General features: G+C 41.8%; 1 protein-coding gene across 1 annotated transcript in view; it reads right to left on the bottom strand.

Annotated features, from left to right (window-relative positions):
* Positions 1–15,763, bottom strand: part of hydin (HYDIN axonemal central pair apparatus protein) — a 382,743-nt gene that overhangs the window by 299,009 nt on the left and 67,971 nt on the right. The window contains exons 10-11 of the mRNA XM_078401540.1: positions 14,301–14,400; positions 12,427–12,545 (exon numbers count right to left, since the gene is read on the bottom strand). Of these exons, the coding sequence (XP_078257666.1) occupies positions 12,427–12,545; positions 14,301–14,400 (219 nt within the window). The remainder of the gene's footprint in view (positions 1–12,426; positions 12,546–14,300; positions 14,401–15,763) is intronic.

Below are 15,763 nucleotides of genomic sequence, written 5' to 3'. Positions count from 1 at the left end.
GCGGGAGTATCGATCGCCCCGACGCTGGAGTTTCAATCGCCCCGACGCGGGAGTTTCGATCGCCCCAACGCGAGGGCTTCGACCACGGGCTGCAGGAGCTTCGATCGCCCCGATGGATGGTGAAGGGTGACAAGGAAACTGAGGATAACGAACTTAAAAATGCAGTTACGTCTGTTACAGATGATGACTCTGTTAATGATATGGGCAAGGAAAAACTTAATCTCAAAGGAAAATACCAGGACCAAAGTACCCTCTCCTCAAAACTCAAGAAAAGAAAGTGGAGCGAAGAATATATCAAGTATGGCTTTTTTCTTCCCCAAGATGAACTAACAAGCCCTACCCCCTCAGCTCAGTGCATGTTTTGTAGTGTAAAATATAGCAACCAGTGCCTGGCTCCTTCAAATTTACAGACTCATTAAAGAAAAAAGAATAGCAATCATCAAAACAAGTCCCCATACGTTTTTTCAAAAACACTCCTGAGTATTTGTGGAGGCAGCAGAATTTCTTCCAGTTGATGGTAAAGAATGACACTGAGACTAAAAAAACTCTTCTTGCCTCTCTTCAAATAGCACATGTGCTCAGGAAAGAAAAAAAGCCATACACAGAGGCTGAGAAATTTGTCAAACCATGTTTGAAAATCGTTGCCAATCTACTACATGGAGGAAAGCAAGCAGTGGATAACGTAGTGCAAATTCCTTTGTCCAATGACACAATGAAACTTCGATCTACTATGATTGCTGAAGATCTGGATCTGAAGCATCAGCTAATGGCGAAACTGTTGGAAGCACCATTTTTCATTCTGCAGTTTGACGAAACGATGAACAACTCATTGTGAATTGTCATTTTCCAGATCAATGCTTGGGAAAAATTGTCCCTTTTGCTTGCCAGTCAGAGAGCAAACTATTTATTTTCTCCAAGCTTGACAAATTCATGGAAAATGAACATTTATCTTGGAGCAAATGTATTGCTGTGACTACAAACGGTGCTGCAGTCATGATGGGGAAACATAAAGGAGCCACCGCTCGCATCTAAGAAAATCCCATAATTGCACCTTTTTACATTGTTGTTTACATCGGGAAGCACTGGCTGCCAAGAAACTGAACACTTGTTGCAATGACCAGAAAAATGAGCTGGAACAATTGTTGCAAGATGTGGTGAAAATTGTCAATGCTATTCGCCCGCAAGCGAAAAAATGTTGGCTGTTTTCAGAGCTATGCAAGGATATGTTTGAAGATCACATGATTCTCCTCCTGCATTCCGAGTTCGATGGTTGTCATGTGGAAGAGTCCTTGAAAGAGTAGTCCCTGAAGAATGAACTGTCTGTATTTTTTACTGAGCAAGGTGACGTGAAAGCAATGCATTTCAATAATGATTTTTGGCTGGCCAAATTGTGTTACATGACTTCTATTTTTGAACATTTGAATTGGCTCAACTTGTCGCTTCAAGGTAAAGGAGGTGATATCTTCGATGTCCTTGGGAAAATAGCAGCCATGAAAATGAAGATCACTATGTAGCATATTAACATTCGTAAAGGCAATTTCGCCAATTTCCCACATTTGGAAAGCTTCCTCAAAGAGTGCGAGTGAGAAGAAAAGCAACCTGATCTGGAGAAAACACTGAAGGACATCATTTCCGACCATCTGCAGTTGCTATCTAAAAATTTTGAGACATATTTTCCTCAGAAGCATCTGCAGGACTTGGAAAATCAGATGTGGATAGTTAATCCTTTTAAACACCAGCCACATCAAGGGAGCAGATTTTGGGGAAATGCAGAAGTGTTGATGGAGCTTCATTATGACCACTCAAAAATCATCTTTTGAAATATACTCCTACTCTGGAGATTATTGGATTTGATTACTTGCTTTCCCTGAATACAAATCAATTGCCTTGAAGACCCTTCAACCACTAGTAATGATGACAAGAACTTTCCTGTCTGGACAAGGATTTTTGACCTTGGTAGAATTGAAATCCGAAAAACTCAATTCACTTCAGTATGCTGATTCGGTAATGCGGGTTGCTTTGGAGAAGGAAATTGAACCTCAGTTTGAGAAACTTGTCACAGGAGTACAGGAACATCCTAGTCATTGATGACAAGTGTAGAAGTATACTGCTTGTCATTTATTTGCAGTAAACATACACAATAAGAAAACATTGTTTCTAAGAATCTAATTCTAATTCTAAGTTCTAAGACAGTTGCTTACTAACTTTAGTTTATGTAAACTAGAAAAATTCTAATAATTTTTCTGTTCTTAATTTTTTTGTCACTCCTAGTTGGGAGGATGGGAGGGCGCCAGATATTCAGAACTGGGCAACAGACAATGTTGTGATGATGTTTTGAGCATGCGTGTGACATATACATGTCAGTACACATGCACAACTTTTTTAATATATCTGGATTTGGAAGAGCCAGCTTCTGGAGAGAAGTATACCAAATATGGCAAGTTGATATTTGGTGGTATTATGAACTTTCGTCCGGGAGTTATAGAAAGTTATTTTAGTTGGATACTAATATATTAAATCACTTACTCCATGGTTTTTTGAGCCAGTTTTCCAAGAAAATATTACTTTTCCAAGTAATCAAAGTCGAAAGGGTAGGATGGGGCTGAAGCCCAGTGTTTAGACGTTGGAATGTTTTTTTTAGCATTCTAATAAAATGATTTTCCAACTCCAGTGGTAATTAAACTTTTTTCAAACATGTTTTAAAGATGTTCAAAAAGTTGAATAAAATAAACACATAAGAAATTAGTTGATTATGTTTTTTGCTCATGTGACAAAATAAATTATATATAAAATTATACACAAGGGAGAATAAGACAAAAATTACCAAAAAACATAAGAAAATTTAGTCGAGGGTGAATGAAATTTTGTGATAAAGACTCACGGGTGAATGACACTGAAATAGTTTAAGAAGCACTGGTCTACACCATAATCAGTAAATCACATTGTACAGTTGCTAAACTGGAAACTGCTCTCCCTTACTAAACTGCAAAATGTCAAACATACTCTGCCTGCAAGAAGGACAACAAAATAAAATAATATATTTTGTATGAGTGATGCGTCAGCAGAAGATAAACTACCATTCAGAGCTCCTATGTACTGAACTTTTATGAGAATAATTACTTATGAATTAAATACCAACCTGAATGAAGCTACAGCCTTTTAAGATCTCTTGTGAAATCTGTTCACTATTTAATTTGCTTTGTTTTTAGTTTGCAAAAAATAGCGACAACATGAAGGATGTTCGGTGGCACTTAATTACAACATTACCGTCCTATTTCCAATTCAGTCAGAATCATCCAGGAAGAACTGAATTCATGATATTTGTTGTCACTGTTCATCTTAAAGAGGGACGAACAGACAATCATGAATGCTTTAGTCAGTTTAAAATAGTATTTTGCAGAAACCCCAGGACTGAAGTTGAGTGAAAATCACAGTTTAAATTGAATCAGACTGCCAGAAATGTATTGAAAGTGCAATATTTTGAATTTTCTCTCTGGACAGCTTTTCACTTCCTTTTATGGCAAATAGCCATCACTGACAAAGCCAGAATTTATGACCTATCTATAATTGCCTTTGAGAATGTGCCAGTGAGCTGAATTCTTGAATCCTGCAGGTTGTTCTGGAGAAGGTATAAGGTATAAGCTTGAGAAGGTATAAGGTATAAGCTGGAGAAGGTATAAGGTATAAGCCATGAGGTCAGATGCTCCAAGATTTTGATTCAGTCTTGGTAGAGAAACAGTAATATATTTGTTATAACATAATTTATCAAAGATGTTTAAATAGTGATAAAATTACAGTATCAATGTTGCAGATTTGCTTCACTCTTCCTCTTTGCTGTAAGATTTTTAAAAATTCTTCTTGTTTACAGGTGTAAACAAAGTACTATTTTAATGATTATGTTACATCTAGATTGTGTGCCTTCATGTTTGCTTTATCACACAGCAATAAAGGTCTGTGATTTGTGGGCATGCAGTGAAAGTGAATAAAGTTAACAGGCATTCATTTGAGCGGCTTGCACAATGTCAGATGTTATTACATAGTTTTTCTATCTAAGGCATACTGCCTTCATAAGCACCTGCTCCCAAAGTCTGCAAGAAATGTACTCTGAGTTCAATTATCACCTATATCGAGGAACAACACATTACCACACTGGTGCATCCAGTGAAATGCACGTCTTCTTGCACCTACTGCACTAAATTTCAAGCCCGAATAAAAGAACAATGCACCCAGGGGATATAAGTGAGTAATTCACTAGCAACCAAGCAGAATGAACACACCGTTGAGTAACTAAGATGAATATCTACACATAGCTTATATGTGTCTAGTCTCCACCTACTGTACTTTCTGCAGTAACTAGCCTACTTTCAATACAAAAAGTGCTGGCTCGAAGGGCCGAATGGCCTACTCCTGCACCTATTTTTCTATGTTTCTAAAAGCACAAGATGCACAAAATGGTTGTTATTTACTTGGATTTTCAGAATCATTTCTGGCGACCACAAAGTTTCAAAGTTCTTAAGAAAGTAGTCTTATCTTGGCCTTAAAGGCCCGTCATCCTGGTGGCACTGATCCCCTCCTCTGTCCAATGCGATCTTGAAAACAGCCCTTTCTCCAGTGTCTGCTGCCATTGCTGAATCCCTCCACCCTCCTCCACGGTTCCCGGTCGTCGGAGTCAGGCAGAGGTCAAGCCTCGAATGGTTCCAGATCCACAGGGGACGATGTTGGGTCCGCTACTTTTCACATTATATATTAATGATTTGGATGATTGAATTGATGGATTTATTGGCCAGGTTTGCAGAAGATACAAAGATAGGTGGAGGGACATGGTGTTGAGGAAGTAAAGAGACTGCAGAAGGACTTGGACAGGTTGCAAGAACGGGCAAATAAGTGGCAGATGGAAGACAGAGCAGCAAAGTGTGCGGTGATGGTGTAGACTATTTTCTAAATGGGGAGAGTTTCAGAATTTGGAGGTGCAAAGGGACGTGGGAGTGCTGGTGCAGGATTCCAAAATGGTTTACCGTTCTTATCATTAGTAAGAAAGGTGAATGCAAAGTTAGCATTCATTTCGAGAGGATTAGAATATAAAAGCAGGGATGTAATGCTGAGGCTTTATAGGGCACTGGACAGACACTGCATTTGGAGTATTGTGAGGAATTCTGGGCCCCATATCTGAGGAGGGATGTGCTGGCATTGGAAAGGGTCCAGAAGAGGTTTATGAGAATGATCCCGGCTATGATTGGGTTAACGTTTGATAAACGTTTGATGGCTCTGGGCCTGTATTCGCTGAACTTTAGAAAGATGAAGTGAGATCTCTATGAAACTTACTGAACAATGAAAGGCCTAAATATAATGGATGTGGAGAGGATATTTCCACTACTTGGAGCAGAGGGCACAGCCTCAGAATAAAAGGACATACCTTTGAAAGGAGACGAGGAGAAATTTCTGTAGATGGGGGTTGGTGAATCTCTGGAATTCATTGCCACAGACAGCTGTGGGGGCCAAGGTAGGGTATTTTTTTAATTAAGATTGATAGGTTCTTGAGGGTGAACCGTCGGCCACTAGAACTCAATTTTTGGACCCACAGACCATAATCAGTGAGGATAGGTACGTCTCAACACTGATGCCCCGCAGGGATGCATTCTCAGTCCTCTACTCTTCACCTTCTATTCCCAAACACCAACTACAAGTTTTATTTGCATTATTATCATTTATTTATTTGCCTTTGTACTCCACAATTTGTGATTTGTAATAGAAAAAAATTCCATGCGGTTAAAGTGCACATTGTCAGGGCACCATAATGTATGGGACACAACAATGTAAATGAAAGTAGTCGTGTTTAGTATATTGTTGCATATCCTTTGCATGCAATGACTGCATGAAGTCTGCGATTCATGGACATCACCAGTTGCTGCTCCAGTCCATGACGTTCAAGGGGTTTCCTGATCCACAGTATACAATTTAGATCTGTTAAATCCTAATACAAACTTCCAACACAACATGGGTAGCTTCTTCTCAGATATCGTATTTTGGCATAACTCGATAACTTTTGACTCTTGATTTGACCTTTTTAATAAAGTTTATGCACCAAACATTTTAATATCACAAGTATAATACAGCCATATGCTAATTACCAGGGCTTTGGATCTACAGCAGTGAAAGTGCCTACAGAAGAAGTCAGCCTCATCACAACTGCCCCATTTGCTTTCTATGAAGCAATAGTCTCAGGAAACATAGTAGTCACTGATGAGCCACCAGGAGTGCAAGTAACAATGAAGTAGGTGGTGCATCACAAGCTGCAACCCACACGAATTTCAAACAAGTATCCAAAAGTGAGCTTGAATAGGTTAAATGGTTCCCTATCATTTAATAACATTACATTGATCTTCAACCTCAACACTAACTCCCTGCTTTACCTCAGTATTCCCTAATCCGAATAATATTCAGAAATCAATCTCAAGTCTTATACTGTATATTCTCATCAACTAAGCCCTCAGAATCTAAAATCTATAGCAGACTGACTGAATAAATGTTCATCTAAATTGCCAATTTCTCGTTCTGAAAGTGTGATCTCTTGATCGATTCTCCAACCATGCACTCTGTCAAGCCTTTTAAGGACTGTATATGTTCCAACGAGATCACTGCTATTTTTCAAAATTCCAGGAGATTTAGGCAAAATCATCTTAATCTCTCTTCATAGGATAATTCCATGCCCCTGCCTCCAACATTCTAACATTCTACCCCTTGTCATATGCATCATCCATTAAACCATCTTGCACTCGTTCTACGACAACTAATGTATACCCTTCCTCTAAAAAGGAGATCAAGGTTTCAAGTCAAAAGAATAAAGTGTCTTATTGTCATTTGTGCCAAAATGGAACTTACAGCAGCACAACATCGTACTCTGTAAACATGACAATCAACAACAAAAAAGTTCAGTAATATTTTAAGAAACAAACAATAATAGTGTAAAGACAAAAATAGAATACACACAAAATCTTTTTGGTTATTTATTGTGTTCACAGATTTCTATGTTCACATGGATTGACACAAAAAGCTGGAGTAACTCAGCAGGACGGTAGCGCAGCGGTAGAGTTGCTGCTTTACAGCGAATGCAGCGCCGGAGACTCAGGTTCGATCCTGACTACGGGTGCTGCACTGTAAGGAGTTTGTACGTTCTCCCCGTGACCTGCGTGGGTTTTCTCCGAGATCTTCGGTTTCCTCCCACACTCCAAAGACGTACAGGTTTGTAGGTTAATTGGCTGGGTAAATGTAAAAATTGTCCCTAGTGGGTGTAGGATAGTGTTAATGTACGGGGATCGCTGGGCGGCACGGACTTGGTGGGCCGAAAAGGCCTGTTTCCGGCTGTATATATATGATATGATATGATATGACAGGCAGCATCTCTGGAGAGAAGGAATGGGTAACGTTTCAGGTCAAGACCCTTCTTCAGACTGGTTAGGGATAAGGGAAACAAGAGATACAGTGTAGTTGGTGATGTGGAGAGATAAAGAACAATGAATGAAAGATATGTAAAAAAGTAATGATGATAAAGGAAACAGGCCATTGTAAGCTGTTTGTAGGGTGAAAATGAGAAGCTAGTGCAACTTGGGTGGGGGAGGGATAGAGAGAGTAGGAATGCCGGGGCTACCTGAAGTGAGAGAAATCAATATTTATACCACTGGAATGTAAGCTACCCAAGCAAAATATGAGATGCTGTTCCCCCAATTTGCGTTTAGCCTCACTCTGACAATGGAGAAGACCGAGGACAGAAGGGTCTGTGTAGGAATGGGAAGGAGAACTAACGTGTCCAGCAACTGGGAGATCAGGTTGGTTCACGCGCAGGGATGAGTTAACCAGGGAGTTGCGGAGGCAACGGTCTCTGCGGAAGGCAGAAAGGGATGGAGATGGGAAAATGTGGCTAGTGGTGGGATCCCTTTGGAGGTGGCGTAAATTTCAGAGGATTACTTGTTTGTGCGACGGCTGATGGGGTGGAAGGTAAGGACTAGGGGGACTCTGTCTCTGTTGCGACTAGGGGGAGGGGGAGCAAGGGCTGAACTGCGGGGTACCAAGGAGACACAAGTGAGGGCCTCATCTTGATGGGAGGGAAACTCCCATTCCCTAAAGAAGGAGGACATCTCAGATGTTCTAGTATGGAACACCTCATCCTGGGCGCAGATGAGACACAGACGGAGGAGCTGGGAGTAGGGGATAGAGTCTTTGCAGGACGCAGGGTGGGAAGAAGTGTAGTCGAGATAGTTGTGGGAGTCAGTGGGTTTGTAATAGACGCCAGTCAATAGTCTATTTCTTGTGATGGAGACTGTGAGATTAAGAAAGGGGAGGTAGGTGTCAGAGATGGTCCAAGTAAATATGAGTGAAGGATGAAAATTGTTGGTGAAGTTGATTAAGTCCATGAGTTCTGCATTGGTGCAGGAGGTAGCACCAATACAGTCATCAATGTAACAGAGATAGAGTTCGGAGATAGGGCTAATGTATGCCTGGAACAGGGATTGTTCAACGTACCTTACAAAGAGGCAGGCATAGCCAAGGACCATGCGGGTGCCCATAGCTAAGCCTTGGACTTTGGGGAAGTGGGAGGAGTCAAAAGAGAAGTTGTTGAGGGTGAGGGCCAGCTCCCCTAGGCGGAGTAGAGTGTTAGTAGAGGGAAATAGGATGGTTCTGTGGTCAAGGAAGAAATGGAGGGCTTTAATGCCTAGTGGGGGATGGAGGTGTAGAGTGACTGAACGTCCAGAGTAAAGTGGGGGCTCGGAAAACGGAAGTCATTAAAGAGACAAAGGGCATGTGAAGTATCTTGGACATATGTCGGGAGAGATTATACCGGGGGGGGGATAGGATGCAGTCGAGGTACGTGGAAATCAATTCATTGGGACAGGAGCAGGCAGAAACAATGGGTCTGCCAGGGCAGTTGTGTTTGTGGATTTTGGGGAGAAGGTAAAATGGGCTGTGCAGGGCTGGGAAGCGATAAGGTTGGAGGCTGTGGAAGGCAGACAGCCAGAAGTGATGAAATCAGAAATGGTGTTTAAGATTGAGGCCTGGTGCTCATCTGTGGGATCATGGTCCAAGGATAAGTAGAAGGAGGTGCTTGAGAGTTGTCGCCTGGCCTCCGGTAGAGGTCAGTGCGCCAGGCTACCACGGCACCTCCCTTGTTGGTGGGTTTGATTATAATGTCAGGGTTGCTGCAGAGTGAGCAGAGGGCTGTACGTTCAGAGGGGGTGAGGTTGGAGTAGGTTAGGGGAGTGGAAAAGTTGAGACGGTTGATGTCACTCCCAGTTAGAAATAAAGAGGTCTAGAGAGTGTAGAAGGCTGTTCTGGGGAGTCTATGAGGAGGGGGACTGGAGGAGACGGGAGAATGGGGTCATCACTGGGTGGTGAGGAGTCCTTCCCATAGAAAAAGGCACAGAGGTGGAGGCGACGGAAGAAAATCTCTACGTTGTGGCGGACCCGGAACTCGTTGAGGTGGGGGTGGAGGGAAACAAAGGTGAGGCCTCCGTTGAGGACAGACCATTACGTATCAGAAAGGGGGAGGTCAGGGGAGATTGTGAGGACACGACACGAGTGGGGGTTGGGGTCAGAGGAGGGCCGGGGAGTGGACAAAGACCGAGGCAAGATCTGGTGGCGGGATGGTGGGTGTTCAGGGAGGAGGGGGGCGTGAGGACAATTGTATGGATGGGATGTTGTCGGGGTAACGTGGTTAAAAGAGGGGGAAGGGGAAGATTGAGGTTTCCTGTAGGAGGGGGGGGGGAGCAGCAGAGTCAGACCACGTGCTGTAGGAGTCTGCATTGTAGAGGCTGTGGGTCTGGTGCTGAGCCCGGAACTCAGGTGAGGCGATGGCTGGTGGGCGGTGGAAAGGCGAGGATCAGCAGAGTCGCTGGTGGAGACCCTTAGGGGGCTGGAGTGGAAATACGGGCAAGAATTTCATTGTTCCGTTGCGGGACATATGACCAAAAAACACTGTTGATTCACTTGGTAAGTGAATATCATCTGATCGTCTGGCAAGTGGACGAGGAACGGCAAATGAAGTTTAATGCAGATTAGTGCGAGGTATTCCTTTTGGGAAGTCAACCCAGGAACTTCACAATGAATGGTTGGGCTCTGGGGAGTGTTGTAGAGCAAAGGTATCTAGGAATACAATGTACGTGGCTCCCAAAAGACGGCATCATAGGTAGATAGGGGTTTTGTCATCCGTCAAGGAATTGATTATAGAAGCTGGGACGTTATGCTACAGTTATAGAAGAAGTTGGTGAGGCCGCACTTTAAGCATTGTGTGTAGTGTTGGACACATTGCTAAGGAAAGATGCCATTAAGCTGGAAAGAGTGCAGGAGATTTACGAAGATGTTAGAGTCATAGTCATGCAGCACAGAAATAAGCCCGTTGGTCTAACTTGCTCAAGTCAACCAAGATGCCCCATCCACACTAGGGCCCGTGATTGGCCCATATCCCTCTGAAACTTTCCTATCTATGTACCTGTCAAAATGTCTTTTAAATGTTGTTATAGTACCTACCTCTACTACCCCATCTGGCAACTTCTTCCATATGCCCACCAGATGAATACTTGGATTAAAGATTCAGCACATTTTTAGAAAAACTATTGACTGAATTTAACTTCTACAATTTCCATTGTGGGATTTCAGTTTGAATCAAGTCCAGACCATTCAAGTGAAGTCGTCAAGTTTATTATGGCAATAAACTCAACTTGATTCAATCCAAATAGAAGTCCCCCATTGGAAATGATGAAATATATGTTCACCTTGTAATGTGTTTTTCTCAAAATTGTCATTAGTAACAAGGACCATAAAACTAACACTGTTCTAAACAAACCTATCCTTTCGAGGAGAAAATCTGCTGTCTCTTACTCAATCTGGCATACCCATGATTCCAAGCCAAACACTGTGTTTAATTTGAGGAGAGATAAGAACAGCCAGCCTCACCAATGGCACCCAGATTCAAAAGAAATTGACTCAGTGAACAACAATTTGAAACTACTCAATTGTGGTAAACCCATTGGATCACTAATAATCCAGGAGAGGAAATTTGCTATCTTAATTCTTCTTATTCAATGTTACTTCAGGCTATAAACTCTTAACATCTCTCGGAAACTGCCGAACAAGTCAATCAGTTACAGCAGAACAACTAAAACAAGAAATACGAATAGACAAGACTACCTGACTAACAGTAGTATGAAGTGATTTCATGGTATTTAAAATTATGATAGGCATAGATAGGGTAGATAGCCCGTGCATGTTTCTTAATGTAAGTGAGTCTAAAACCAGAGGGCATAGGGTGCTGTTCAAAGGAGATTTTAGTGATATATTCTTCTCAAGAGTAGGAGAAGGTGAGACTGAACAGTGACAACATTTAAGAGGTATCTGGACGGGTACTTGAATGACCAGTGCATAACAGGATATGGATTTAATGCAAACCAGTGAAATTAGTATAGATCGGCATGATGGTCAGTATGGAACTGCTGGGTAGAAAGGCCTGTGTGTATGCTATACAACTTTATAACAAGCACTGCTATACTTCAAGAAGGACCAGCACCTTTCAAGGACAATAAAGAATGGAATTATATGTGGGCCTTATCAGCAATGCCTACATTCTATTTATGGGGAAAAAAAGGTATAAACAACAATATAACGTGATACGGAAAATCAATTCCACACTTCTTTTCAATGCTTTGAGCAAGATGAAGAATATTAACAGACTACTCTCAGAATATGTACAATGTGGTTTCATGGAAAATAAGACATCCATTATGTCCAAGCAATATGACTCACCCCCAAACCGTAAGAGCATAAGGAAAGAGTGCAATGCATTTCAGTTGTCACATCTACGGCGCTGTGACTTCTCAAAACAAGACTGCCAGTGTAGATCCCAGTAAAAGCAGTGTTGGTTTGCATCCAATATATCCTGTCCAAACTCATTTCACATATGCACTTTAAAACAACAAGGCAGAATAGTCTGAACAACTTTTGAAACCAGGTCCTGAGGGTGAAAAGCCATTCTCTGTCCCAGCCTCCTCCTTTTTTTAAAAACTGAACATCACAAAACTAAAGCAGGTTTTCAGTACAATTTATCACTTAAATGTGCAAATTATTTCCGACTTCTGCTGACAGACCACAGATGGACAGGGCAATGAGTTTTTTCAGACCTTTCAATCGTAGAACCAGAGGATAGATATAGAATTAAAATGAATCTGCCAAGGTATAATAGATAAATGGACAAGTAAATGAAAAATAGATCAGCTTGGGACATAACACTTCGTGTTGTAATCAGCTAGTACATTCTTGCTTGGTCCATGAAACTCCATAACTGAATTTTTCATTTAACTGGATTAAGTATCCTAATGATTTCAGGAAAAAATGCATTCAAGCCGATTTTCTAGATTGACAGAATGTAATTATATAATTTACCTCATATGTGTGCCTAGAGTTTATAAAGATGTGTCCCATGTCAATCTGGTCAAAATTCAGAAGCAGCTTGGGGCCCATACCTTCAGCCTTGATACGGAGAGGCAAGCGAGTCTGACGACCTGGAGGACCAAAGCATCAATGTGTGTCAATTTTAAATTTTACCAGATTTACCTAACAGAATGTGTATAAGCAGTGGCAAGCAGCATTTGTGACAGCTTGTTTTCATTGATCATTTTTGTGATCTCAGTGAACTGTGGTAGTTCACACACTGAAGCACCTGATGTCTGCAGGGAACAACTCCTCCCTAAAGAGCACCATCACCCTGCCTGACAAAAGTCTATAAGACCCTCCCATAACTTGTCTGAAATCCGCAGCCTGGATTGGACACACTCTATACTCAAAGGAACCTAATGAACACTGCTCTTGATGGCATGACACTTGGCTGAGTACAGAAAACACAATCTGTAATCTTGTAATTAAAATGAACCTGCCAAGGTATTACAGATCTATGAAAAACAGGTTGGCTTGGGGCATAATGTTTTGTCTTCTAATTCAGATAATATATTATTGTAATGAAATCACAGGCTCTAACCTTTTAGGAAACCTGAACTGCTGCCTATGTGGAGTTTGCCCATTCTCTCTGTGACCATGCAGGTTTCTGCTTGGGTGCTCTGGTTTCCTCCCATAAAATTGTGTGAGTCTGGAGGTTAATTGACCACTCTAATCACCCCTGAAATGGGGTAATTTGGAATGGAGTTGATGGGAATATGAGAATAAAATGTGTTAGGGTGGAATTGATATATAAATGAGTGCTCAATGGTTAGGATAGTCTCAGTGGCCGAAGAGACTGTTTCCATGCTATATCTCTCTAAGGCTCAATGAAAATTGAACAAGTTTCAACTGCTGTAGTACCAGCTTGGGAAAATGTGACCACATGCCTAACAATTAGAATATGAGGAACAGCCCGAGCTGTCATTGTGGACAGCCAAGTCAGATTTCTTCTACATATAGTCATGAAAGATCAATTTCTAGTGACATCACACCACTCATGATGTATCACCTGAAACCACTGAATGAATTGCTAACTCTGACATTGAAGTATGATGATTTTCCCAATCAAACGTCCATGTAACTGACAGTTTAGCAGGAGTGATAGAAGGTTCCTACTACCGTTCTGGCATGAATTGTACTCTAAACAGCAACCAATATTCATCTCACCAGTATGATAACCTTTCCCAATGGTATACCTTGAGCAATGTAGGAGCTATTGGACACTGATCCTATTTAATGCCTGGAACTCAGATGTCAATTTTATGTATGGCTGGGTAGTCGGGGTACCATATTGAGCCACTAATCATCATGTACCATGCCCAGTTCACCCTGGGCACAGCTCTCCCCACCATCGAAAGCATCGACAAGGGCTTCTTCAAGAAAGGATCGGCATGTTCCAGTAAGGAGGTGGGATAAGGATGACAAAAAGTAAGGGAACATAATATGAACCTGATGAACAGGACCAATTTCCTTGAACATGGTTCAAATACATTGTGAATGGTAAAACAAAACAAAACAAAATATCCAAGCACTGTTAAAATTCTTGAAGGCAGAGGAAAAAGCAAGCAAGATATTAGAGATTCAGACAAGAAATTGACACGAGAGAAGAATGTTAAGACATTTATCTGCAGCGGTGGAAGACGTGTGCTCAGCAAGGGAATGAGCTAGTCAGGTCGAGACAAGAGCCAGGTGACAAAACAGGGAGTGCCAGAAGTAGAGCAAGGCAAATTAAGCCTAATATTCAGTAGAGCAAAGGCGTAAAGCAGTGGGGCACAATGCAACAGTCATTTCTGGTGGAATAATTAACATGCAATATTCTGTACCTGTGACATCACAGTAGATTGTCCACTGAAATGTCTTTGCTTCTTTCGGTCTGCAGATTATACTTATTTCATTTGTTGAATTGGGCCAGATATCTCCTTCCTGATGAAAAAAAAACAAAAAGCATAGCCAGTTATATTGTCAGGAACATTCAAGTAGGCATGGTGGAGGATGAGATAGCTAATGTAACCCCACTTTTTAAAAAGGGAGGGAGAGAGAAAACGGGGAATTATAGACCAGTTAGCCTAACATCGGAAGTGGGGAAAATGCTAGAGTCAGTTATTAAAGATGTGATAGCATCACATTTGGAAAGTGGTGAAATCATCGGACAAAGTCACCATGGATTTATGAAAGGCAAATCATGCCTGACGAATCATAGAATTTTTCGAGGATGTAACTAGTAGAGTGGATAAGGGAGAACCAGTCGATGTGTTATATCTGGACTTTCAGAAGGCCTTCGACAAGGTCCCACATAGGAGATTGGGGTACAAACTTAAAACACACGGTATTGGGGGTTCAGTGTTGAGGTGGATAGAGAATAGGTTGGCGGACAGGAAGCAAAGAGTAGGAATAAACGGGTCCTTTTCGGAATGGCAGGCAGTGACTAGTGGGGTACCGCAAGGCTCAGTGCTGGGACCCCAGTTATTTACAATATATATTAATGATTTGGATGAGGGAATTGAATGCAATATCTCTAAGTTTGCGGATGACACGAAGCTGGGTGGCAGTGTTAGCTGCGAGGAGGATGCTAGGAGGCTGCAGAGTGACTTGGATAGATTAGGAGAGTGGGCAAATGCATGGCAGATGCAATATAATGTGGATAAATGTGAGGTTATCCACTTTGGCGGCAAGAACAGGAAAGCAGAGTATTACCTGAATGGTGGCCAATTAGGAAAAGGGGAGATGCAACGCGACCTGGGTGTCATGGTGCACCAGTCATTGAAAGCAAGCGTGCAGGTGCAGCAAACAGTGAAGAAAGCGAATGGTATGTTGGCATTCATAGCAAGAGGATTTGAGTATAGGAGCAGGGAGGTTCTGCTGCAGTTGGACAGGGCCTTGGTGAGACCGCACCTGGAGTATTGTGTACAATTTTGGTCTTCTAATCTGAGGAATGACATTCTAGCCTTAGAGGGAGTACAGAGAAGGTTCACCAGATTAATCCCTGGAATGGCAGGACTTTCATATGAAGAAAGACTGGATAGACTAGGCTTATACTCGCTGAAATTTAGAAGACTGAGGGGGGATCTTATTGAAACATATAAAATTCTTAAGGGGTTGGAGAGGCTAGATGCGGGAAGATTGTTCCCGATGTTGGGGTGGACCAGAACCAGGGGTCATAGCTTAAGGATAAGGGGGAAGTCTTTTAGGACCGAGATGAGAAAACATTTCTTCACACAGAGTGGTGAGTCTGTGGAATTCTCTGCCACAGAAGGTAGTTGAGGCCAGTTCATTGGCTATATTTAAG

This window comes from Rhinoraja longicauda, chromosome 6 (assembly GCF_053455715.1).
Source record: "Rhinoraja longicauda isolate Sanriku21f chromosome 6, sRhiLon1.1, whole genome shotgun sequence".
Lineage (NCBI taxonomy): Eukaryota > Metazoa > Chordata > Chondrichthyes > Rajiformes > Arhynchobatidae > Rhinoraja > Rhinoraja longicauda.
This window is presented reverse-complemented; position numbering and strand designations above follow the sequence as displayed.